General features: G+C 40.9%; 1 protein-coding gene across 5 annotated transcripts in view; it reads left to right on the forward strand.

Annotated features, from left to right (window-relative positions):
• The window catches only part of LOC131139827 (MAM domain-containing glycosylphosphatidylinositol anchor protein 1), a 175900-nt gene that overhangs the window by 108148 nt on the left and 42087 nt on the right, over positions 1 to 25665 (forward strand). For 4 of the 5 annotated variants that reach the window (XM_058089733.1, XM_058089736.1, XM_058089734.1 and 1 more), the window contains 7 exons: positions 5442 to 5638; positions 7710 to 7842; positions 13062 to 13331; positions 15497 to 15826; positions 16432 to 16731; positions 21001 to 21267; positions 22364 to 22512. In XM_058089733.1, coding sequence (XP_057945716.1) covers positions 5442 to 5638; positions 7710 to 7842; positions 13062 to 13331; positions 15497 to 15826; positions 16432 to 16731; positions 21001 to 21267; positions 22364 to 22512 — 1646 coding nt within the window. The remainder of the gene's footprint in view (positions 1 to 5441; positions 5639 to 7709; positions 7843 to 13061; positions 13332 to 15496; positions 15827 to 16431; positions 16732 to 21000; positions 21268 to 22363; positions 22513 to 25665) is intronic. The other variant, XM_058089735.1, reaches the window with a different exon arrangement.

Here is a 25665-nt window from a genome sequence, read left to right on the forward strand (position 1 = left end):
TCCACTGAACACACAAATGAGATGGCGCTACACGTGTCTTCAACATGACTATACAATATCCTCTACTGGTAGCAGTGGTAACTACAATATCAAACATATACCAGAGCAGCAATAGATTGCTCTAATACACCACAAGGACACAGAACATGATGCATGCTCATATGTTGTTAAAAATCCATTCAAAATTGCGAAACAGCGAATCAGTGAAAGGCTAACCGTGATGTAGCCAGGGAACACTGTATAATGTTTTTTATAATTTTAGTAAACAACGCAGTCAGTTTTAATTAAAATATATTAATGATGGGTATCTGTGGTTAATGCACGTCACTGTCAGGGCTAGGCAATCCCGTTTTCATCTTTATTTAATAAATTAAGTTTCTGTTTAAGTTATTGAATCACTTCATACGAGATGGACTGTGACCTTCTATGAATCATCATAAATTGAACTTTGTTTACTCAGAGAAGTACATTTGGTGCTCAGTTTCTGAAACTCGTTACTACACACCTGAGTCACATAATCACTCCTCACTCCTACACACGGACTGCACACACCGGTCCCTAATTCTCTTCCATGACACGCTCACACTCAATTGAGCCTGTCATCTTCTCTTTGCTCCCCTAATGGCCGCCGACTCCCTGAGTGCTATTAGAGAACAGGACATGGTATTGGAAATCAAAGAGGATTTGGAGGCGGAGGCAGCGTCCTCCTGCAAGGCGAATGGCGAGCAGAGGTCAAGTTGTTATAAAAACACAGTGAACTTGTTACAAAAGCACAATCAGTCAAGCGTGAATGAAACTATGGATTATTATTTCTCAGGAAATCACTGTGCTCAGTGCTGATGGACCACATCATTTCAGATATGTGTTATAGCGTGGGGCCGCTAGATCAAACACAATATTTTATGGCCAAAATGCTTGAATTCTGAGGAAACATTTACAACATTTAGCGTTACATGCTGTGACATCTCGCAGGAACAATATTGTGACTTTTTTTTATAACCCTTTTTTGACAAACATTCACTTTTTTACTGTCATTTACAAAGATTGTCAGCAAAAACAGAGGAGAAGATACCATTGATGCTGAGGTTAGACACATTAATACTATCATTTTAAACTTGTTAAAGAATCCTAAGGGTAATGGAACACAAAAGTCAAGTGGTAGACCCCTCCAAAAATTCCCAGATCACCAATCCTGGCTGTCAAGGCCATCCTCGACCCAAACAGAGGTTGTTACTGGTGCTGAGTGCAGCCGCGAAAGGAGGGTTTTAAGACCAAAAAATAAAATAAAGTTTTCAAAGCCCTTGTCTCCTTCAACGCCACAAAACTACCAGTTAGGATCAGCTAGTGAACAGTCTATTTCAGTTTAATGGTTGTTTGCTTAATTGCTTATGATTTTTTTTGTTTGATTCCCACTTCTTTTGGCATTTTGAAGTTCTACTTAGCACCGCCTTAGTGTCCAACAGTGCAATATGTAAATTCTTGCAATTGGTTTTAAACTTTTGATCAGGTGTGTATTGTATTGTGGGTTTGTTATTTTTATTTTGTTTGACCGATCAAAAGTATAACATTGCAAGATGCATGCTTTAAATTGATATTCTTATTTTAATTGATTTGTATATGCAACTGTTGAATCACTCTTTTTACTTTTTTTTTTTAGTTATTTTTAAACAAAATTAATTACACACTATGAATGTTAATCTTGTGTTACATTCCAAAAGTGCTTAGGGCAAAAACGGGGCGTAACAAAAGTGTAAAAAGAAAATACCGGTCAAGGGAAAGATAGCACACTAGCAGGTTAACGTAAATAAAGTATTTAATCCAGGAGCAACTGAAAACAATCCCCACAAAACTAGGGACGAAAACAAAAAGAAATCCTCAACATCAGGATGCAAAAGAAACTAGTGAAAGAAAAATAGTTGACACAAAATGGCTGAGCACGCAGCAAACAGAACACAGCATGGACACTTAGTCACCCACACAGCAACACTTTGAGGAGAGCAGCACAAGAGAGCGAGAGAGAGAAGCGAAAGAGCACTGCTTGCTGTCTGCCTCCTATATGCCAGCGTCACCTGATCACAATCGCAATCACACCTGGGATGCACCTTCCAGGTGTGTCACCACTCTGCAGAGGAAAATGAGAAAGAGAAATAAAACACACACAAAGTGTCCAACACACTGCAGGAGGTAACACTCATAACGTTCATAAAGACGCTAAACTGACATAAACACCGTGGCCAACTAAAGCAGCTGGAGTGAAACTGATCTTAGCTGTGTTTAAAATGGAAGACTGGGGGGAAATCAGAGGCTTCATTAAAGTTTCATGTAGTTTTTTTTGTACACTTGCAGTTTCATCTCGTGCCTCTGTTTACCTGAGGGCCACAACTACCTAAGTTAGGCGCACCTTGGGAGTTTATACAGAGTCGCCGTCAGAACTGCACAATCTAACACAATACAAAACAAATTGTGTGTTGTTTTTTTAAACAAAAATAATGCTCAGTTTCATTAGCATAACCAGAGCAGTATTAATTTACTGTAACACTTAACCTTGCTGTTGTGGTTGTAGTTTGTAGTGGTGTAGAACTTTATAGGATCGTGTCGTTTGCTGTCTTGTCACAAGCATCTCTAAATGTAGTTATTTTGAGTTTCAGCTAAAATGAAAGAAAGGTACGTATTCAAAAGTGGGGTGAGAACAGCCATGTTGTTTGATCTAGAGACAGTAGCCACGTATACATGGACCCAAATATTCCAATTGCATTTATTTACTCATACACCTCATTCCGAAAGAAAAGTGCCAATCCGAATGAATATATATTCGCATTCACAGGGGTGGAATATTCCTTTCCCCTTGTACCCGCTCAGATGGAAAGTTGTCAGGGTGCGTTCTTCTTCGTTTAGTTTTTTCTTCTTCTGTTGTTTATTGGCGGTTGGCAAGCAGCTTTCGGTGTGCATTACCGCCATCTGTGGAACAGACTCTAAACCCTTCTATACTTTATTCACAAGTCCAGTTTTATTAAAAAAGAAAATATATATCTATGTAAAACATGTCCAGAGTTTAATTATAAAATATTACAAAGATTGAATTTTATCTTTTCCTGTTTAAATTTATCCTGGGTGCATTCTTTCAGCGCATGCTCAGGTATGATGTAACACGCAGCTTGAGACGTTCTTCAGTTTTCAAAATGGAGGCGAGCAATCGGCACTGGACTGTTTTTGATCCAAACTAATTTCAAGACTGGACGAACGAAAAACTGGCAATACGGAGTTATTCCAACAAGTGAAAGACTTTGGGGAAGTCGGTATCATGTGATGTTGATGTTTACATTTTACTGCGCATGCCCCATTGACTATTCTGCTTGATTATAGCAGCGCATGTAGACAAGAGATTGGAATATTCCTTTCCATAGATACCATTGTTTTCGGAAAGGTCATTCGGAAAGACAAAGAGAACAACTCATGTTAACGTGGCTAGTGACGAGTTTCTCATTGAGAGTGACCAGGATGGATAGGATCAGGAACAAGTACATCAGCCGGGCATTACAAGTTAGTGTCCTTGGAGATAAGGTCAGAGAGGCCAGACTGAGATGGTTCGGACATGTCCAGAGGAGAGGATGCTGCTTTCAGAGCTGCCAGGTAGGAGGCATAGAAGAAGACCAAAGAGGAGGTTTATGGATGTAGTGATGGAAGACATGAGGGTAGTTGGTGTGAGAGAGACAGATGCAGAAAACAGAGTTGGATGGAAGCGATTGATTTGCTGTGGCGACCCCTGGAGGGAAAAGCCCAAAGAGAAAGAAGAATGTCTATGCTGTTGGTAGACACTAATATAAGTGTAAAAGTGACAACATGTTATTTCATGTCTAGGGAAAAGAAAACTTCTCAAGACAATTGATACACATCACTTTATGAAATACCATAATCCTTAACCATGACATGACTCTTCAGTGTCCATTTATCCAGTGATTTCCTTGAAAATACATTGTCTCTGTGTGTTTGTGTATCTGTCAGTCTTCCTCAGACAGAACCAAAAACAAACAGAAGGGCAGCCCTCCCTTCCTGTCTGTCGCACACACATACTTCTGCTAGACACTTAGTACCCCTGTGCTGCAAATAATTGTTTGGCAAGCACACAGAACAGGTGTGCCTGAACGCATTCCCAAAAATAAAATTAAAAAAAACAACTCTGCACACACTCAGACTTGCTATTGTGCCATATCTCCTTCATACATGGCGATGCCAGACAAGGCAGAGCAGATACCTTTGATAGGTACCCAGCTTTTGAAGACTTGTTGCTGGCATCGCCTCTCAGAGTGCCCGCTGGTACCTCGCCCGTGTAACCTCCTGCTGAGCCTTTTGTCGCGAGCGGTGGGTTGCCGTTATCGTTTTATGAGGGTGTCCGCCATGAGATCAAAGGGAGGGAGAACAGGTGAACACTTCAGAGAGTGTTGTGAAAATCTCAACCGAACAGACCTAGAGTAAATGTAGAGCAAGCGTTGGACTAAGCAGCTTAGCTGGGTCAATCGCAGTACACCACGCTTGGGTTTTACTTTAAATGTACATTATTGGATGACTCGATAAGTGATGTATCCACTGTATCTGCTTTTGTACTGGTTGTACATTGGGGAGGAGGTAAAGAGGTTAAGGAAAAGTACAGTCAGTACAGTCATTGTTTTCTACATCATAACTACAATTTTTGAGTGTTTTTTTATATTCCATTGTGGTGCTCGCCTGCAACTGAAGGCTTTGTATTCAAAATGTGTATGTGCCTATTTGTGGCTGTAACACAACCCTAACGTGACAGCCCTGCCCTTTTTAACATGGTACTGTAAGATGTTAATCTGTACATGTCAGATCAAGAATGCAATCAGTACAGTACATGTACAGGACAGTCGTTCCCTTTTTTGCACATTGCGTGCGCTTTGCTCACATGATAGAGTGAAGAGCGCAGCAGCGACAATGACAATGAGGGATTTGTGTTTCTGTTTCCATCATGTTTGGCGTGCATCATATTTCAATTAGAGTGCATTACATACACATAAGTTGCTGTGAAATAATGTAGCCAAGATGTGAGAAGAGGTAATGTATAAAGAAGGATGGATGGTGATGAGGAGTGATAGTAGCATCAATACTAAAATTGTATTTGCTGTGTGAAAAACACCGTCAATGTTGAAATGAACATGTATGCAAAACAAATTGTCAGATGTGAGACAAATGACCAAGAGAAGAAAATAGTGTAAAAAGTAAACAGAGCAAATGAAAGTAAAAACAAGAAAGGCAAATGTCAAAAAAAACAAAAACAGATTAGACATGTGTGCTTGTTTGAAGTCATGATCAGTAGACAGACTGTTGGTCAGTGTGGTTAGCCAACTCGCGAACACAACATCAATGCAAATTAAACTTGGCTATGAATTTTAAAGGTTTTTTTTCATATATATATATTTTTACAGACCTTGACACTCCAGTTCTGACGGTTCACCAGACCATCAGTGACGTGCGTGGAAGTTATTACCAAGAAAAGACAGTGTTCCTGCGCTGCACCGTCAACTCCAACCCGCCTGCTCGATTCATCTGGAAGCGCGCCAACATGCTCATTGAGCAAAGCAAAGACAATGGCGTGGACATCTATGAGCCTCTTTACACTCAGGTATCTGCTTAGCCTATACATATATTTGCCTAGTGATCATTTAACCAACCCACTTATCCATATACCTACCATTCAACCGATGCACTCTACATTTGGACGTCTAATAAATCTTAATCTAATAATTAATCTAATAAATTACCTTCCAACCTCCATACCTAACTACCTGATGACTGTTCTGCCAACCAACCAACCAACCCACCGATCAACCGGCTAACCCCTTTACCTGCAAATAACCTACCGTCATACCTACAGACTAACAAAACAAACAGTCAAACCCGTGAAACAGTAACCACTTAAACTATCTAACCTCTTACATTTCAAGCCACCTAATTATCAACCTACTTATCATTTCACACATCTTTCTCGCTATCGCTCTATGTTCCTTGTCCCGAACTTCATATCTGCCTACTAACGTTCCAACCTCTATACTGATCTACCGAATAACTATCTGACTAACACACTGACCGTCTGCCCTCTATGTCTACAAACAACCTATACCACCTATGTTCTTACCAACCTAGCTTTCTACCAACCTACTTATCTTTTACAGACTGACAACACCAACAATTGAAACGATGAACCAATAGTCGACCACTCAACCTACCTACTTCACTGTCTTCCAATCTCCCTAATTACCCGACTTTCCAACCGCCAACTACTGGTCAGCCCACCATCCTACCTGTCAGCAGCCCTACCTTTAAACCTCTCAACACTCGATCCAGCAAATGGCTGACCTCCCTACCTACAAATTATTTACTTTCTTACTTACAGAATGCAAGGCCGCACAGTGGATGAGTGCTTAGCATGTTGACCACACAGTCAGATTATCGGGAAGATCTGTGTTCGAATCACCGCATCTCTGTGTGGAGTTTGTATTCAAAAAACACGGATGAAAGGTTAATTGGCGACTCCAAATTGTCCATAGGTATGAATGTGAGTTTGAATGATTGTTTGTCTATATGTGCCCTGCGATTGGCTATATATGTATAGAAAATGGATGGATGGACCTACAGAACGCCAAAACTAAAAAAACAATTGAAAGAAAGAACCAACAACTGACCACCCAACTGAGCTCTCTTGATCCTTCCAACCTGTTAAACCTCCTACTTACAAACTGACCATATACTTCTCTTCTGACCACTTACTCACTGCTGGTCTACTTTACAACATACCTACCCCCCTTCCTTCTAACTTCCCTAATTACTAATCTTTGTAAATACTGCGCTATTGAACCAATGAGCGAACAACCACCCGCATAACCTACCTTCCGACTGCCTTAAGTATCTTATCATCCAATCTACCTACTAACCATTTAACCAGCCTACCTGCCCGCTGCCTTCCAACTTCTTTATCCGCCAATTGGCTGGCCATCCTTCCTGTCTACAGTTTGTGAAAACCAGCAAACAACTGCACCACCAACCTTCCTACCTCTCTGACAAATGGTATATCTAACAAGTAAACTAACAACACCACAAAATTGTAATACATCTGTGCACTTACCAACTGTGCTACTATTGTTGTTTAAGTAAGAATGACCTAATTTGCCCTCCTGCTCAAGCGACCATCAGTGTCTTATAAGTAAGTTGCTATAAACACAGTAGAAGTCTTTCAACATGATTCCCTATTCTGAGAACACAAGCACGTCTCCTTTTCTCTCTGTTTATCAGAGCATCAGTCGAGCACAAAGCAGAATCCCTTGAGTTCAATTGTCCTGGCAGCAGAGTCCTCGTCCAGACTGGCTAAGAATTGATTAGCCCAACATCCACATATACAGTATCGAGCGCCCACAGCAGTTGCTAAAACAGTTGGAAAGATTCACAAACCTCTTTCATTTTCCTGACCACATCACATTAAAACTTTTTTTCATCCAATGTCGGGTTGTAGAAATAATTGGGGCATGTGTGTTTGTTAGTGTGTCTGTTTATTGTACCACGGCTCATCAAAAATTTAAAAGATTTCAGTTCACTTTTGGGAGAAAATTAGAATAAAGTGAACAGAGCTCCAGCATCAAAGGAAAATATCAGTACAGTGACTTTAATTTCAAAATGTGTGTTTTTCTTTTCTAATCCAGGGTGAGACGAAGGTGCTGAAGCTGAAAAACCTGAGAACGAAGGATTTTGCTGATTACACGTGTCAGGTGTCGGTTCGCAATGTGTGTAACATTGAAGACAAGTCAGTCACCTTCAGGCTCACAAATGCCACATGTAAGTAAAAAGGCCAGATATGCATACATCGCTGTGGTCTTGATTTCCACATGCGTCCTCGTTATTATTATTCAATGCTGTCTCTCCTTCTTGATTCCTCCAACCTTTGACTTCCCCCTCAAATTTACTCTGTCTCTCCTTTCGCCTACCTCCCAGTACGCAACATTGTCAACTTGTCTTGGTGAAAAGGCATCACAGGGCCGTCAGCTGCAATTCAGTTGTCACGTTGCCTGTTATCTCCAATTCAGTCCGCAGCACTCTATCCATCTCCACACCGCCGCCCGGCAACTCTCTTACAAGCAACAACATTGTCAATGACAGCTCTGTCAGCCTCGTTATGGTCAAACTGATACACTGCAAGGGAAAGGCCTGCTCTGTTATTTCTCTTTATTATCATTGTTGTTCTATGCTTTCCTTTTACATGTTTCTAATGCCGACCATCTGACTTTGTAAAGCTCGTTTTCTGTAAAGCTATACAAAGACTTTAGTTTTACATATGCAGGATTTCACAAAGGTGAGTCCACTTCACATTTCAGTCACCCGGCAATACTACTGTCACGGTGTACAGCGTGGCTTGCGAGCGATGTGTTGCAAACCTAGGATGCAGAGATGAAGACCGAGTTCAGGGAAAAACTTTAGTTTATTTATGGTAAAGAGAGTAGGCTAGGCATGCAGCATGTCAAATGCTCAATGCACCAACAAAGGAAGATGCACCCGACTGAACTAAATACGACAATCAACAATTACTACCAGGTGCGCGTAGGAGGGAACGTAAGAGTGGTGAAAAACAGGACAGACCAACACAGGAAATAATACAAAATAAGAGCAAAAAAGCAGGAACTGAGGCTTACAAAGTAAAACAAAACCAACTGTACACAGGCAACAATGCAGACTGTGACAAATACACTTAACTTGGATATAAGTAAGTAGTCCGTGTACAGCTTGTATACGCTGTATATATTTACTACCTACTGAAATTGACTCAGACCAGTCATTATTGCCTTTAAACTAAACGTAGTATGTCTAAGTCCTTATACACATGTAAGATAAAGAACACAGAGGTACTCACGCTCAAGCATTGCCATCTTGAAAAATCCACACACATGAACACAAGCATAACACGGTACAAGGAGGTAGTTGCCAAAACAAACTGTCTGGACCTTACAGGGAGGGACAGGAGCGACAGGAAACACACTACCAATTAAATTCCCATTTCGTCTCATCGTAAAATTGAGAAAATAAAATTAATGACAAGAGACATTAAAGTACACAATAAACAAGCTGTGAGAATGAAATATATGAACAAAGTAGCACAGGGAAAAAGGAGATTCTTAAAAACAAGAAGTTGCTGCTTTGTAATAGCTAGCATGCTTTAGCATTAGCATGAGTAACCGAGCTTCTGCGTGATCTTGTGGCGTCACTCACCGCTTAGATTAGATTCCCCAACTGGGTCACGCCATCGCTGCTGCATCACCGCTGTGGTACAAAGGGGATTGATTGATTTTTAGATCATAATCCCGGCCTACCATTTACTGATGGCTGACATCCAAATCCCTTTTCCTCCACAATAGGAACAGTGGAGGGGTAGGAGGGATGTGTGGATTACAAGTTGTAGGGGTTAGGCAACATGATGAGTGACACAACAAAATGTTAAATATAAATGTTGAATTGACATGTTCAAATGAAGGGGAAGTCACAGGAGAAATTGCTGTTAAATCCCTTCTCTTCATTGCGTTATGTTTAAAAAACTGGCATCCAATGGAAAGGAAAGGAAAGTTGGAACAGAAGTGGTCAAATCCACAGGCAGGACAAATTAAATATTCATTCATTTTCTACCGCTTTTTCTTCACGAGGGTCGCGGGGGGTGCTAGAGCCTATCCCAGCTGTCTTTGGGCAAAAGGCGGACTGTCGCCAGCCAATCACAGGGCACATATAGACAAACAACCATTCACACTCACATTCATACCTATGGACAATTAGGAGTCGCCAGTTAACCTAGCATGTTTTTGGAATGTGGGAGGAAACCGGAGTACCCGGGAAAAAACCCACGCATGCACGGGGAGAACATGCAAACTCCACACAGAGATGGCCGAGGGTGGAATTGAACCCTGGTCTCCTAGCTGTGAGGTCTGCGCGCTAACCACTTGACCGCCGTGCCACCCACAAATTAAATATTTTTAAAACAAAATCCAAATCACCGAGTCACATGCAGCCAAGAAAGGTACTGCCTTGCGCAAAGGCACCATAGCAGTACCAGAAAGCATATTAATAACCCACCAACTGCAATCCCCAAATCCTCGGCGGGATACAGACCTTCACCCCTATTGTCCGAAAGTCAATTCCTTCATCGACTGCTCTTGCCAATAAATATTTCATTATTGCCATTATAGTTTTTTACTGATTGGCTGAAAGAAGTCATGTGGCTTCACAGGGGTCATTTGGGGTCCATTTAGAGCGCCTCTTTAAGTTCCCTGGCCAATAAGAGGGTAAGACACTATTTAAAAATGGAAGAGGTGTGCAGAGGAGAGTACCTCTGACTCACAACGTCCAAAATAAAGCCTCAAAATAGAAAAGTTAAAAAAAAAAAACTATACTTATAAGATAACTGCTATGACCACTTAATGGTTTCTGTTTCACCAACCATTAATATTTAAAATAGGATCTATCTTATACTCTCAAAGTGTATTACGTCAAGAAGTAGCATCCGTTGTCTATTGTATTGGCTCGATATGAAGTATATTGAATGGAATCAAGTCGTATGAATGTAACAACTATGTAAAGCAGTGACGAACTGACAGAAGGAAAATGGAGAGGACAGTGAGAGAAGGCGAGCTTTGAAGACGGAGACATTTGTTACCTGCTTGTAAACTGCTGCGCTACACACAAATCCCATTAGTTTGGGGAAGAGCTGCGGCTGATCCCTCTGTCGCCCACACATCCCCAGGAAATTGAAGCTGTAATTCTCACATCCTCACTTGATTCACTTATCTCTTTTCTCTCGTATTTTTTGATCCCACATCACACTGTTTATTTTATTTATTATTATTATTTGTAACATTTTTTCTATTTTGAAATGACGGGTTTTTGTTTAAATATCGTTGGGTAGATAAACATGTGGTGGACATTTATGTGATGGAGTGTTCATTGGAAACAAAAACTATAGATGTTATCAAGACTTTATGGTCTGCAAGATGACATTGTAAAGCCCATAGGCGGTTTTTATACGATCTACAATGGGATTTGTGCGTCATTTAAGGTCATGTCCACACCAACAAGAATCTCTATCCGCACAAGTAGAATTTTTAAACTATCTATATTTGTGTGGACAGGGCCCAAAATACATGCTAAGGCGTTGTCTACACAAATACAAATATATAGAAAATGCATGTTTTTATATGTATTTTTGCCTTGGTACATGTAGAGTTTTGTCTGTAAAAACTGAGCTTTTGGGAAACCCCAGGCAGAATTTTTGTTGCTTTTTACATTATCCCACGATTTTAAACCTAATTTAACAACAAAACTGAAGTTATTGACTTGAAACCATGTTGACAATTGCACACATTTTGTCTCTGCAGTGGTGCATAATTTTGTATGCCAGTGGTGTGCCAATGACTAAACTTGTTGTAAACAGACAAAGACAAAGCATAGACCACATAAATGTTCAACATTTTGACATTTACAGATAACGTTTCACCAAGTATTGCGGAACCTCAAAAGCTGAACTCCCTTGAGGTTGTACCATTCAACATTTTGGAGACTATGCGTCTCGAAAGTCACAAAAAATCTCAGAATTTTAATTGATAATGTCAAATTTGTATTTAAAACATGATTGCACAGTTGATACAAGTTTTTATGATAGGGGCAGTTTGACTTTGGGATGGGACTGTTTCTATTTCCCATTGGAACCAATGGGGGGGAAAAACACATTAGAGCTTTGAGGTTTGATTGTAGTACAATTCAGGATTAAATTTTTAAAAATGTTAAAATAGTACCAAAACAGCTTCAACAGCATAATACTTTGTATGGGCCTCATCTAAAGCCCCAGCTCATTATTGCTCCTTGAGGGATAAAAAAACAAGAAGGAAGACCATACATACAGTTACAGAATTATTGCTTCATAAACATAAAAGCCATACAGTAGGTGTCCTGACCAAATGTTTTTCCAGTACTATAGATTAACTAAACTTTTTACAGTGGGAACACAATAAGATTTGCCACCCATTGATTTCAGCATATTTATTGCACACTTGTCCACATTTAGAGGGAAGGTATAGTGAAAAAGGAGTTTCATTGTAATCGATGAAGGACTGAATTGAACAGATTTACTCGTCAGTTGTGCCTGCTTAAATTTACGGCTTTAAAGTTGTTTGCTACAGTGTGAGAGTGTTTTCTCAATTATAGGGGAAGCTTATTTTCCCATGGAAGAAATAACCTGCTTAAAAAGAAATAGGTAGAAAACAATGTGAATAAATGAATCGGCCCAGACAAATAACATCATTATAGTTTGCTTCTTTGCACAGTTTTGTCACCCAATTAAAAGACGTAAGCATCTACACATGTTCATGTTGTAGTGGAAATGTCTGTATTTTTTTTTTTTTAATGTGCCTCTTTCATTTCGGCGATTGCTGTTGGTTGAAAAAGAGATTGGCTGAGTGGATGTACTGCAAAAAAAACAAAAAAAAAACTATTAGAGGAATGGATTGCTTCTGTACTATGAGGAGTCTGCCTCGGAGTGAGGATTAATTCTCTCTCAGGTTGATAAAAACCTGGAATCCTCTTTGGACTGTATTGTATATCCCCCCCTTCTGTATTCTCCAATATTACTTTGCAAGCATAATACTAACAACTCCGAAAGCATGTAGCTTTTTAATATGAAGTCAGTCTTAGAAAATAATTTATCCACAGAAAAGCCTCAAAGGTGCAACACAATTGGTTTTGGGATGTTAAGGATGTTGTTTAGATTTGGAATTTTTTGACATAGGATGTACTGGAATTAGAAATAATCTTTTACAGAGTCATCCTTATTATGTCAGCCCATCCTTATTATGCTTAACAGTCACATACTGCAAGTGTAAAATGAAACACAAGACAAGGATAAAAAAAAGGTCATTAGGGTCGTGGTGGTATGCTGGAGGCTATCCCACCTGGCTTCATTAAAATCAGTTTCTTCAATTGCAAAGCAAAGCAATTGCATATACTCAAGTTCCATCTTTTTCCAGCTCCTCCGATGGTCCGGCTATCTGTTGATGACACAGTGGTGGTGGATCCCGGACAGGATGTGATCATCACCTGTGAGGTGACTGCAGGTTTCCCCACTCCTAATGTTATGTGGTCACGTTACCCGGGACCCCTTCCCCTCAACGCCCAAGTTCGGGGCGCCTCACTCATACTGCGGGCCGTCACGCCAATGGACGCTGGCTTCTACAACTGCACAGCGGTAAACAATGTGGGCAACCCTGCTCGCAAGAATGTCAACGTTGTTGTTAGAAGTAAGTGTTTCATTCTTTTCCTACCGCTTATACTGCATATTGTGGCATGTCGGTGAGGACCAGGCAGCTCTTTGACAGGAACCAATCATGAGCTATGAAAAAAACTCACAGTAAGCTTGTCAACCCATTGGGTATTGCAGGAGGTCATATTCCATATAACATTTTGACTAAACTCATGCTAAAATCATCACACAGCAACTTAACACTCAAAGAGATATACCAATGTATAAGTACCAATATGTTCCATCCATACATTTTCTGTAGTGCTTATCCTCACGAGGTATGCTCGGGTATGCTGGAGCCTATCCCAACTGTTTTCGGGCAAGACTGGACTGGACTGGTCACCAGCCAATCACAGGGCACATATAGACAATCATTGACACTCACATTCATACCCATTTTATAATGGAAAAAATGGCATATGTCCACCAGAGGGAAGCTGACATCATTGCAGCACCCTGACAGTCACCAATGAATGTTTTGCTCGAAGGCAATGCATTATGGGAAAACGTTAAAATAGTTGTTTTATTTTTGTCGTAGCTCTGATAGTACAACCAACCCTGGGAAACTGCTTGGTTAATTACATCCAATTAACAGTGAGCCACACTCATTGCCTTACTGTAGCCTTAGATATGAACATGTCTTTCACACAAGCAGCTGAGCCGTCATTACAGAGAAGCGATGAGAACGGCATGGTTAAATATCTCTTTTTTTTTTTTTTTTTTTTTTTTTTTTTTTTCAAAATCCTCCGCCACTGATACCTTCCATGGCTTCTCCCCTGCAGCTATTTTTAGTCCCTTTAATCATCTTTATTCACTCCAATTAGTCAGAGCGGAGTGGAAGCAATTAGCGACAGTCTCGTCTGTTTCTAATGACATAGACACTGTATGCAGGATAGTGTTCTCCTGTAAACCTAATGGTCCTGAACGCATCATTGCACCAACACAGGTAACCAGACAGCAAATGAGACACATTCAGTGTGTGTGTGTCTGTGTGTGCGTGTGCTTGTGTGTGTGCGTGTGTGTGCGGGCACAGCGAGTTTAGTAGGAACGAGTGCACACATATCCGGAGAATTCACACACATTCAACTCTCAGCACTGTCTCTGCACTTGCCAGTTAGCAATGTGTGTCAGCGATAAACATATGGTCAGTGTCTCATGACGTGACTTCACCTGGCAGGCTCAAAAGATGTTCCAATCTAAGTAATCTAAACTGTTAGCTGCCTTTCCCTTCCTTTTGGGCTTGGACACAGAGCTGTTTTGTATTCAGCGCTGAAATCTTTTGGGGGGAAGTGCAGCTTTTGAAAGTGAAAATTAAATGTGACACTGTGAGAGTTACTCTTTGTCCTTGATTTTGTTCCTCTCTCTCGCTGTTTTATTCTGTACTCGGCTCCCTTTTATGTCACACGTTTTTCTTCTCCTCTCACTCTTTTTTCTTTAATAATAGCCTTTTTTTTCCTTTTTGTCGCTTTGAGTCAGTTTGCATCATCCTTATGCCTCAAACCATTTATATCACGTTCTTCTGTCCCGAAACCTTTATGGATGAATTATGTAAATCTTATTAAAGCCTTAAACCATAATATTTCATTTTTAGATTGATTGATGTATTTTTAAACATTTTAAAATATGATTACTGAAGTATTATTTTATATTATTATTATTATTATTATTATTATTATTATTATTATTAAACAATAAGTGATAGTTATTATTATTATTATTATTAAACAATAATAATGATAATAATTATTGTTATTGATATTAATAATAGCAATTATTATTATTATTGATATTAATAGCAGTAATTAATAAATAATAATAATAATCATTGTTTATTGTTTATTATTATTATTATTAATAATAATCATCATAATCATCATCATCATCATCATCATCATCATAACAATAATAAATGGCTGTGAAAAGATTAAATTATTTAATTGTGATTAATTACCTGCTGTCCAGAGTTAACTCATAATTAATCATAATTTATTGCATATAGACATTTTAAAGTTAAAAACCTTATTAAGCGATGTGTTTGTTCGCCAATTAATCTGTTCCTGAATGTCCAAAATGTTACAAAGTTCCAGATTTTGGTGTTTTTTTCCGTATTTTCTTAACCAACTTTCATTTAACCCGTCTCCCTCTTTATTCGACATCATACAGCCATGAGCAACCTGACCTTCCAAATTACTCCGGACTCCAACAAGGACAGCGAGACGATCCAAATGGGTCGTGACCTCAAACTGTCCTGCCACGTGGACGCCACCCCTCAGGACAAGGTCAACTACACCTGGTACAAGAACGGTGCTCTGGTCTTCAACTCAGACAGCCTGATCTTGCTACGCAGCGACCCCGACATGGCGCCCGGCACCAGCAGCTTGGAGATCGTGGACATGAAATTCCGAGATTTGGCCACTTACAGCTGTGTGGCTAACTTTCCTGGCAGCAGCGTGCCGGAGCTCCGAGTGGATGTCAACATCTCCCAGAGCAGTGGTGAGATCTTTCTTTTTGCTTCCTGTTTGATCCGTCCATCAGTGTGTCACACATTTGCATTTGCATGACTTTCAAACTTGAGCTATCTGTCTGCTAAAGTCACATCGAAAACAAGAAAATAGACTACAGTATTATACAATATTATACAGTATTATACAGTAATTATTAGCATTATCCTTATTAGTTGTACTGGTAGTGGTACTAGTTGTAGTAGCAGTAAAATTGTATCCATCAAGTGGAATCTATCCATCCATCCATCTTTTTTATACAATTCAGTGCCAACAAATTTCTACTTTGATGTGTCAATAACTACAATGTTAGTTTTCAACGCTAAGCAGCCATAGCGTTCATGGTTCCCATGTTGCATTAAAAAGACCTGATTGCTCAATAAAATCTGCCTTGTTAACGTCAGTTTTTTGGGTACCTTTTTACACGCCATCTGTCTCTGTTTTCGAGTTTAACGGCCTGACACCATCTGCGGTTTTTATGTCACTGTCCGTCTCTTCTGTCATATCCTTCCCATCGCCCTCGCCTTATGTGCAAATGTTTTAGCCTACCGTTGGTTATGTATCATTCTTATTGGTCTTTTGCATTCTCCCCTCCAGTCTCTCCCCCAATGCTGGCGCTCCCTCCAGGAGGTCAGGTGGTCAATGCACGTGAAGGCGGCAACGCAGAGCTGGTCTGCTTAGTGGTGGAAGGCAAGCCACGTCCGCCGATCCTCTGGTCCCGCACAGAAAAGGACCTGCTGATGCCGTCGGGGAAGTCCGTGGTGGAGACAGCCGATGGGCGCTTGAGGCTGAGGAATGTAAGCCGGGACATGATGGGGTCTTACCGCTGCCAGACTGCTCCTTACAACGGATTGAACATCAAGCGGCGTGAGGCGCAGGTTCAGCTCAATGTGCAGTGTGAGTGTCCATGGTGATACTTTTAGAAAAAGTCAAATCATGTCATGCATTGGGAATAGTTACATGATGAATATAAGACAGACAGTTTTATAGTCAGGTCAATTCAGTTCTTGTTGGATAGTGACAATTGCTTTCAACACAACAGGGGAAGAAGTGTGTGTCAGGTGTTAGGCGACAAATGATTGTGTTGACTTTGTCTCCAATCTGTGCCAGTGCCCTTTAGTCGTCCCCCGCTACGTCATAGTTCGAACATTGCTCCATCACTCAAATCTTGCTGTTTTTGAAAATGCAGAAGTTAAAAAATGACTGCTCTTTCATGGCTAGTATATAATAGTGAAAAAGTAACGAAAGACAAATTATATGTAATATTCTGGTCGCTCTGTGTCAGTAATGTTACTTTGATGAGGCATGACATTAGATCACTTTGACACTGCATGGAGTCAGCCATGACATGTCGGACATCCATCCATTCATTTTCTATACCACTTATCGTAACTAAGGTCGCTAACTAAGGTGGACTGGTCGCCAGCCAATCACAGGGCACATATAGACAAACAACCATTCACACTCACATTCATACCTATGGACAATTTGGAGTCGCAAATTAACATGTTTTTGGAATGTGGGAGGAAACTGGAATACCCGGAGAAAACCAACACACGAACATGCAAACTACACAACTACACACAGAGATGGCCGAGCGGGGAATCAAACCCGTGTCTCCTAGCTGTCTGGCCTGCACGCTAACAACTGGGACTCATGTCTGAGAAAAAAAAAACAAAGCTCTGCTCCCATTTAGTGTGGAAGTGGTAAATTTTATCCTCTTATACATTCACATATCTTGCTATTAAACACTGCGTGAGTCTAACTGTGTTCTTAAAGAAAAACTGTTCTTTAAAAAACAAAAAAAAAAACATCCACAATCCTAATGTGAAACATGACCACACATCTGAAACAGCTAAAAAAAACAGCTAGCATGTGGGAGCTAACACATGTAACGCATTGCTTTTCTTTATAGGCCCATAAAATATACAAACAAACCAAGCTAAATTGTATCATAACTAATAGTACTCATAATTAATAACACACAGGTTTATTTTGCCGTTTTTAAAATTACATGCTCTATAGCCAATTATGGCAATTATAAAATGATGTCATTGCAGTCCTGTGGGAAACACATCATTTGGATTGCCTTTCCAGGAAATGGTCTGATCAGTGCAGAGATATGACTCATTTAATGAAATGATTTTTCATATCTCTAACATAACATCCTACAGCATTTTCCTCATTTTTTTGCCAAAGGATACCCATTCAACAAATAAAGCAATCACTTGATTGCAAAAAAAAAAATGTGTCCATGTCATGGCTAATTTGGAGCTGAAGTGTACATCTTAAGGTACACACACACACAGGCCAAGATGTACAGTCCATGAGATGTACCCAGGGCAGAATGAAGCGGTTTGAATTACCGGATTCCATTGTGCTCCTTTCCCTCCACACGGATTTACAGGGCTTGCTAATGCAAGCGGGGCGGAAGGGCAACACTGTGTGAACTCTGCTGTCCACACTGGCCAAGTCTGATTAATGGACCAGGTGGCCACCCCACTCTGGCTGCAGAAAGAAACATAGAGATGAGACGGACACACCAGCAAGAGCGAGAGGACGAAAAACAGGTTTAAGAACGAGTCTGAAATAGGAAAGTGGCATTAGGGAGGGGAGATGGATGGTGAGGTGCAAAGAAAAGAAAAAAAAAGTGTTATTGTCAGGTTATAGCGATGGAAAACACTGCAAGCGGCGAGCAGGGTAGATAACACTACAGCAACAGCCCAGAAACGTGTTGGAAAACAGATCTGTCTTCATTTCTCACATCCTTAATTTGTGCCTCATTATGCTGGTTTTTTTTTGGTTGTTTGTCCATTTAGCACTGTTAATCAATGTGAGGGAAAGACGCCATTATTTTTGATGGCGGACACCATTAAGTATCTATTGCGCAGTCTTACCCTCATTCTATTTTTTTTTGTATGCTATTCTTCTTCTTTCCATCCCAGTTGGCTGTTCTTCCTCACTGCCATTCTCATCATCATCAATCAGCTAACGGAGGGAGGACCTCTCTCACTCTGTCTCTCAGTCTGTCTGGTCCGGTCATCCCTTCTCCACATCTTCTCGCTCATATTCAATCATCGACTTTACTCACTTTCACGCTGCACTTTCCTTGTCGTTTGTCTTCTTCTGCCGTACCCCCTCCCTGTCCACACGCCGCCACCTTCTCTAAATTGATTTTTTTTAACTTTGTTTACTGTAAATGTTAGACTTGGTTGCTGCTGCTGTTCCGGCGGTGGAATATGTGATGAATGATAATAGACACGGCAGTGCGTGCATTACGTGCTTTACGCACACTATAAACCTTGTAGCATGACATTTTTCAATACAGTTCAACAGCTACCACGGAAGCTGTAGTAATTCTACATTTTATCAAAGTTACTTATTGTTGCATATGACTTTGCGTCGACATGACTTTGCATCAACATCGACAGTTTCCTTTAATATGGGGCAGGAGCTTCTCCAAAGCAGAGTTGTTCTCCAGGTGGACACGGATAGCTTTGCGCATCATTGTGTTTTTACCCATCAGCACCACAGCTTTGCCACACAGAGAACAGTGGATGGTCTGCATCTGCTTGGAACCCACATTGTCTGCTCTGACAATGAAGCATTTCGGGTAGTCATCCAGGAGTTGGATGATTTCGGAAATTCACTACTTCCTGGTTCTGCACTATAACTATCATGGGAACTGTAGTTCTTGACATAAAAACTGAAATCTGCAATTTATTTGGCATAACTAATAAATGATTAGTTATAGCAATTACAACTGCCGTCATTATTTTAGTTTTTGTTTCAATTTGTGGACAAAATATGACATTTCCTGTATTTAACATGTACTATTTATCAATGTATGTATAAGTGTGGGCGGCACGGCGGTTGAGTGGTTTGCGCGCAGACCTCACAGCTAGGAGACTAGGGTTCAATTCCACCCTCGGTTATCTCTGTGTGGAGTTTGCATGTTCTCCCTCTGCATGCGTGGGTTTTCTCCCACATTCCAAAAACATGCTAGGTTAATTGGCGACTCCAAATTGTCCATAGGTATGAATGTGAGTGTGAATGGTTGTTTGTCTATATGTGCCCTGTGATTGGCTGGCGACCAGTCCAGGGTGTACCCCGCCTCTCGCCCAAAGACAGCTGGGATAGGCTCCAGCACCCCCGCGACCCTCATGAGGAAAAGCGGTAGAAAATTAATGAATGAATGAATGTACAAATGTTCTACACAGAGGTCTCCATGTTAAAATCTTCACCTCCTCCTCTCTCTCCTCCACAGTTAAGTTATTCTGTGTGCCCTTGCCACAGGTTGCTAAAGTCAAACAGGCATCAGTATGCATATATGTGCCTATAAACAGCAGCACGGTATGTGACCATACACTAATCAGTCCACAGGATTACAAGATGACCCTTCACAAATCATCCATCCCTCATCACGTCTGCTCCGACATTATGTATCTGCATGGTGGCTCTCCTAGGTCCTTATTATAACAGCCCCCTACCTACTAATAGTAATGGTGAGAGTATGCGTGTGTTTTACTGGTTTCTTCAGTTTCCATCCCATCCCTTCTAAATTACATCGATTAGAGTATAATTACATCTGCATCTGATAAACGCGACTCATAATGTACTGTAGCCGAGCCGCTTCACCTCTCGGGGCCCGAACACACAATCTCATCACTGTCCGTAAGGCAATACCGCCATTAGCAGAGTGTCTATTATCCAAATGATTAGCCGGGGGTGAACTTGCTGCCTGGTGATTTGTGGCAGACTAATTTGCCTGTGTTGTGTCTTCGCTAACCCCGGGGCAACAGCAGCTAGTCAGTCATTAACCGCAACGGCATACAAGGCTGCCGGCAGGTTAATTACGGCTGGTTAGCATAGGTTAACTGCAGAGATGGGATTGTGCTTTCTGGAAAATACAGGATCACTTATGGTAATAATATTATGCAAGATGGATGATTTCTTGGACTCTAATGATGTCTCATGGTATTACTGGGATGGCGAATACACAAAGGAGTGAGAACCTTTAGAATAAAACCAAGCATGATGACAAAAGAATTGGACACTAGTGAGATAATATCGGTTATCAACAATCTGCATTCTGTTTATCTATGAATGGTCGGTGCAGCCATATTGGATTGCACGAATCTAAAACATATGATCTTGTCTTTATAGATCCTCCCATTCTGGATCCGGTATATCAGGATACCCGTGCAAGGAACTCTGAGATGGTGACCCTCAGGTGTTCTGTCCTGCGCTCCAACCCACCACGTATTACGGACATTCGCTGGTTCCGCAACGGCGACTTCATCCGTATGCCCATGCCGGATCTGAAGGAGACCCCTGAGCTGAAGTTCAAGCTGGAACCTACCAACAACGGCTCTTATGAGTGCAGAGTCAGCAACAGTGCAGGGACATCCACGTGCAGATTTAATGTCTCAGGTGAGTCAATGTCAAGTAGGTGATTTGGTGGTCAGTGTAGCTGTAACCTGTCTGGGCTTGAACCAGGGCCCACGGAATAAAAGTTAAAAATCGCTATGCATTGAGCCAAAACTCCAAGCTGTCAACTTGATGTGCAGCGTGACTCTTGAGGTCTCAGCGAGTGACAGTTTTTCTGCTGATAATAATATCGATGCATGAGTGAGCCCTCAACAAAACGCACCGTGCTCCACAGAGCAACTAGTTCTGTATGAATTTCACCTTCGGATTGTAAATCTGCAATTTGCAGTGAATGTTATACCTTTTGGGGGCTGCACGGCGGACGAGTGGTTAGCGCGCAGACCTCACAGCTCGGAGACCGGGGTTCAATTCCACCGACGGCCATATCTGTGTGGAGTTTGCATGTTCTCCCCATGTATGCGTGGGTTTTCTCTGGGTACTCCGGTTTCCTCCCACATTCCAAAAACATGCTAGGTTAATTGGCGACTCCAAATTGTCCATAGGCATGAATGTGAGTGTGAATGGTTGTTTGTCTATATGTGCCCTGTGATTGGCTGGACCAGGCTGTAGAATTAGCAAGTTTTTTTTTTTTTTGCAAAGACAATTTATTTCACGGGTGCACGTCAGACGAGTGGTTAGTGCGGACAGCTAGGAGACCTGAGTTCAATTCCACACTCGGCCATCTCTGTGTGGAGTTTGCAGGTTAATTGGTGACTCCAAATTGTCCATAGGTATGAATGTGAGTGTGAATGGTTGTTTGTCTATATGTGCCCTGTGATTGACAGGCGACCAGTCCAGGGTGTACCCCAGCTCTCGCCTGGAGACAGCTGGGATAGGCTCCAGCACCCCTTGTGAGGATAAGCGGTAGAAAATGAATGAATTTTGCTTTTCCTGTGTAATGTTGCTCCTCTTAAATAGTAGCACTGACTACCCAGCTGCATGCTCAAGAGCGATCACAAAGCATCTGCACATCAGGCAAAAGAAAACTGAAATAAAAGGAAACAAAACGTGAATACTAAGGACGGGCAAAACTAAAGTACAAATAAGAAAGCCAATATGGAGTGTCTCTATCTTTTTTCATTATGTTTCTTCTTCACAGCACAACCTTACAATGCTGAATTCTACTTTGACACCCCCAACCCGGTGAGGATTCTGAAAGGGAACAACTACTCTTACAACCTGCAGTGGACCCAGAGGGAACCCGAAGCCACGGATGGAATCATCGGCTACTGGATCATTGTCCGAAAGGTGAGGTAAAACTTGCAATGCACCATTTGTGGATGGTGCCTGCAAGCAAACATGGAGAGAGAAAGCAACATGTAATTAATCAATTGGGGACTTCCGCTGGATGAACAATGGCACCGCCTCTTGTTCTCTGCTGAAGCTCACAACTGTCAATGAGTTTATTTTCATATGACAACTCTTCTGAATAATATGATGTTGAATACACATAGTCAATTAAATGCCTTTCAACAGAAAGTGGGGAAACAGTACCATTATTACAATGTAATCTAAGTGGCTACATGCTTTTTAATCAGAGTAATTACCCCCTTTTTTTCCACTGAGCCCTCAAGACCGCCTTTCTTCAGTTTGCATGTGTGTGTGCGCTCGAGCCAGAATGCAGAGCTTGCCAGCTTGCTTTTGTGCAGCTGAATGGCTGATTCTCCTCCTATTTTAATACTCGGATGCCGGCCAAATTAAGTAAGACTCTATGGGGAGGAAGAGAATTAGTTCTGTCCTTCCTTGAGATTCCATTTTCATTGTGTGCCTCGTTTCTTTATTTATTCCCTTTGTTTACCATTTCCATGCATGCATTCCGTGCACCTGTGCTTCTGTCTTATTTTTTTCTAAGTACAGACTAATGACATTTAAATGTTGTTAAACGCTTCAAATAATAACTGAAGCGGCAGTTTCTTGACAGATATTCAAGATAAGTATAGTGCGTATTTATGTTAAGTGGAAATGCGGAAGCAGTGGTAAAAGAACACAAGCAAAGTTGCGAGCGAGACGGTGTGAAAAAGGACGAAATAAGATGGAAATTAAAGGAAAAACAGCATATCTCTGTGGTCCCCTCGACTATTAAATAGACTAGGAGAACATCGTAAAGTAATACCATATCAATTTCACAAGCCATCTATTTCTGCAACACTTTTCCGCAGCTCATCCTCTTAACGCCTAAGCACTCCATCTTTTTAGCACATGCCTAATGATGTGGGCCTCTCGGGGGACGCATCGAGACGGTTACAGATCAGATGTTGGAGAGCAGACGTCTTCACTGAAAGACTGACTGACTTTTCACTGGCACGCTTTACGCATGTCAGCTTTAACTTATATTGTACTTTATACTCAAAGTGTGGACTGTATGTCAACCACAGTGGCCTCCTACTGTTTGTTAGTAGATACATACAGCGCATACATCTGAGCTGTGACAGCACTAAAGAGAAAGGAGAGCCCTGCCGGGTTTGGACTGTTAATAAAAGTCAAAAATAATCAGGCTGCCCAACCACATTGTGGCAGGCGTCAATTTCTGCAATCAGCAGTGTGCGCTCAAATAAGAAATGGGCTTTGTCCTTGAGGTGCATCCGAAAATCTTGTCAGTAAACACAACATAAGTCAAGATGAACCACAAGTTAATAACACAAATCATAACATGCTGAAGAGATTATGTAAGACAGAGGTGGGCAAACTACGGCCCGGGAGCCACATGCGGCCCACCAAGTGTTTGAATCCGGCCCGCCAGTTGCATTTAAACTTTTAACATACAATCTGGCAACATGACTTGCAAGTTGGATGTCTTATTTATTAAAAAAAAAAACAACAAAACTGTAAAATGAAATGATATAGTTTGATGTGGTCTGATGTTTAAAGTGCTCCTGAAAAAAGGGACATGACAACATACAGCTGATAGTAGAACACTTTTACAGATAAAATTTGACAAATAATTCAAGGAAAATTATAAGCATAAAATAGTGTGTGTCTTAAGTATGTGTTCTGGACCCGCAGACAATTTTGTTAACTCAATGCAGCCCATGAGTCAAAATATTTGCCCACTCATGATGTAAGAAGATACCATTTTAATTCTGGAATGGGGTAATGCCTCACTATGACTGAAATGCGCATTTCAGTGGGAGAAAGAGGATTCTATCATTTACATTCTGTTTGAAGAGCTGCCGACATTTGGTGTTTGCAAAATGATGCTAGTATATACAGTAAATAATAACAATAACCTTAACAACTCATCAGTGAATGGTTGTTTTTTTTAGGTTTGTTTTGCTCCTTAAGGAAAAATTAAAATCCTTAAGGAACTTCGGTGGATACTTCCTCTCGAATTATATGTTTTTTTGTGTGTCACATTTGCACTTTTTGACCAGCACTACAGTTTCAGAGAATATGAGATACAGCATTTTGGCACTGTATTCATAAAGAATGAACATTTATTGGTCTGTCCATTCACTTTTAAATGTTTGGTTGTCTCAAGCAATTTTTCTTACTTTTCAGCAAGCCATGGTTCTGTCATTCACTTTGAGTGATGTCAACGCATTTACTGTCATCTAACCTTAATAACTGAAGTAATTATGCCTGCAAACTGCTGCTGTGATCGTTCCGTGAGCATGATTATATGTTATTATTATACTTTTCATTCACTTGAATTGGTCGCGGGTCCATATCTGGGTCCGTATCTGGACCAAGGTACGCCATTTGGTGATGGCTGCATTAGGGTATTTGTTTTTTTGTTAAAAACATACAAAAATTCCAATAATAAGCGCTTATGACTGAATGTCAAAATACACACAACCAATGCCCTTTTTTTAGATTTTTTCATATCACTGAACAAAATACTGGCTGAACGGCCGAGTGGTTAGCACACAGGCCTCACAGCTAGGAGACCCGAGTTCAATTCCATCTCTTTGTGGAGTTTGCATGTTCTCCCTGTGCATGGTTTACTCCGGGTACTCCGGTTTCCTCCCACATTCCAAAAACATGCTAGGTTAATTGGCGACTCCAAATTGTCCATAGGTATGAATGTGAGTGTGAATGGTTGTTTGTCTATATGTGCCCTGTGATTGGCTGGCCACCAGTCCAGGGTGTACCCCACCTCTCCCCCGAAGACGGCTGGGATAGGCAACTTCCTCCCCACCCCACGTGACCATCGTGAGTATAAGCGGTAGAAAATGAATGAATGAATGAACACAATACTGTATGATGTTCTCCATATTATACTGTATGACTAAAGAATAGTGAAAAAATGCATCATTAATTTATTCAATCTATCTAACAGAAGAAACATCCTGAATATTATTTTCCCTCAGTGTGACACTAATACGCTGTACTTTAATGATTCAGATATCTCAGTGGATTTTCGGAGATTTGAGGACCTTTAAAGGTTTTTTTTGAATGTGA

Source organism: Doryrhamphus excisus, chromosome 12 (assembly GCF_030265055.1).
Source record: "Doryrhamphus excisus isolate RoL2022-K1 chromosome 12, RoL_Dexc_1.0, whole genome shotgun sequence".
NCBI lineage: Eukaryota > Metazoa > Chordata > Actinopteri > Syngnathiformes > Syngnathidae > Doryrhamphus > Doryrhamphus excisus.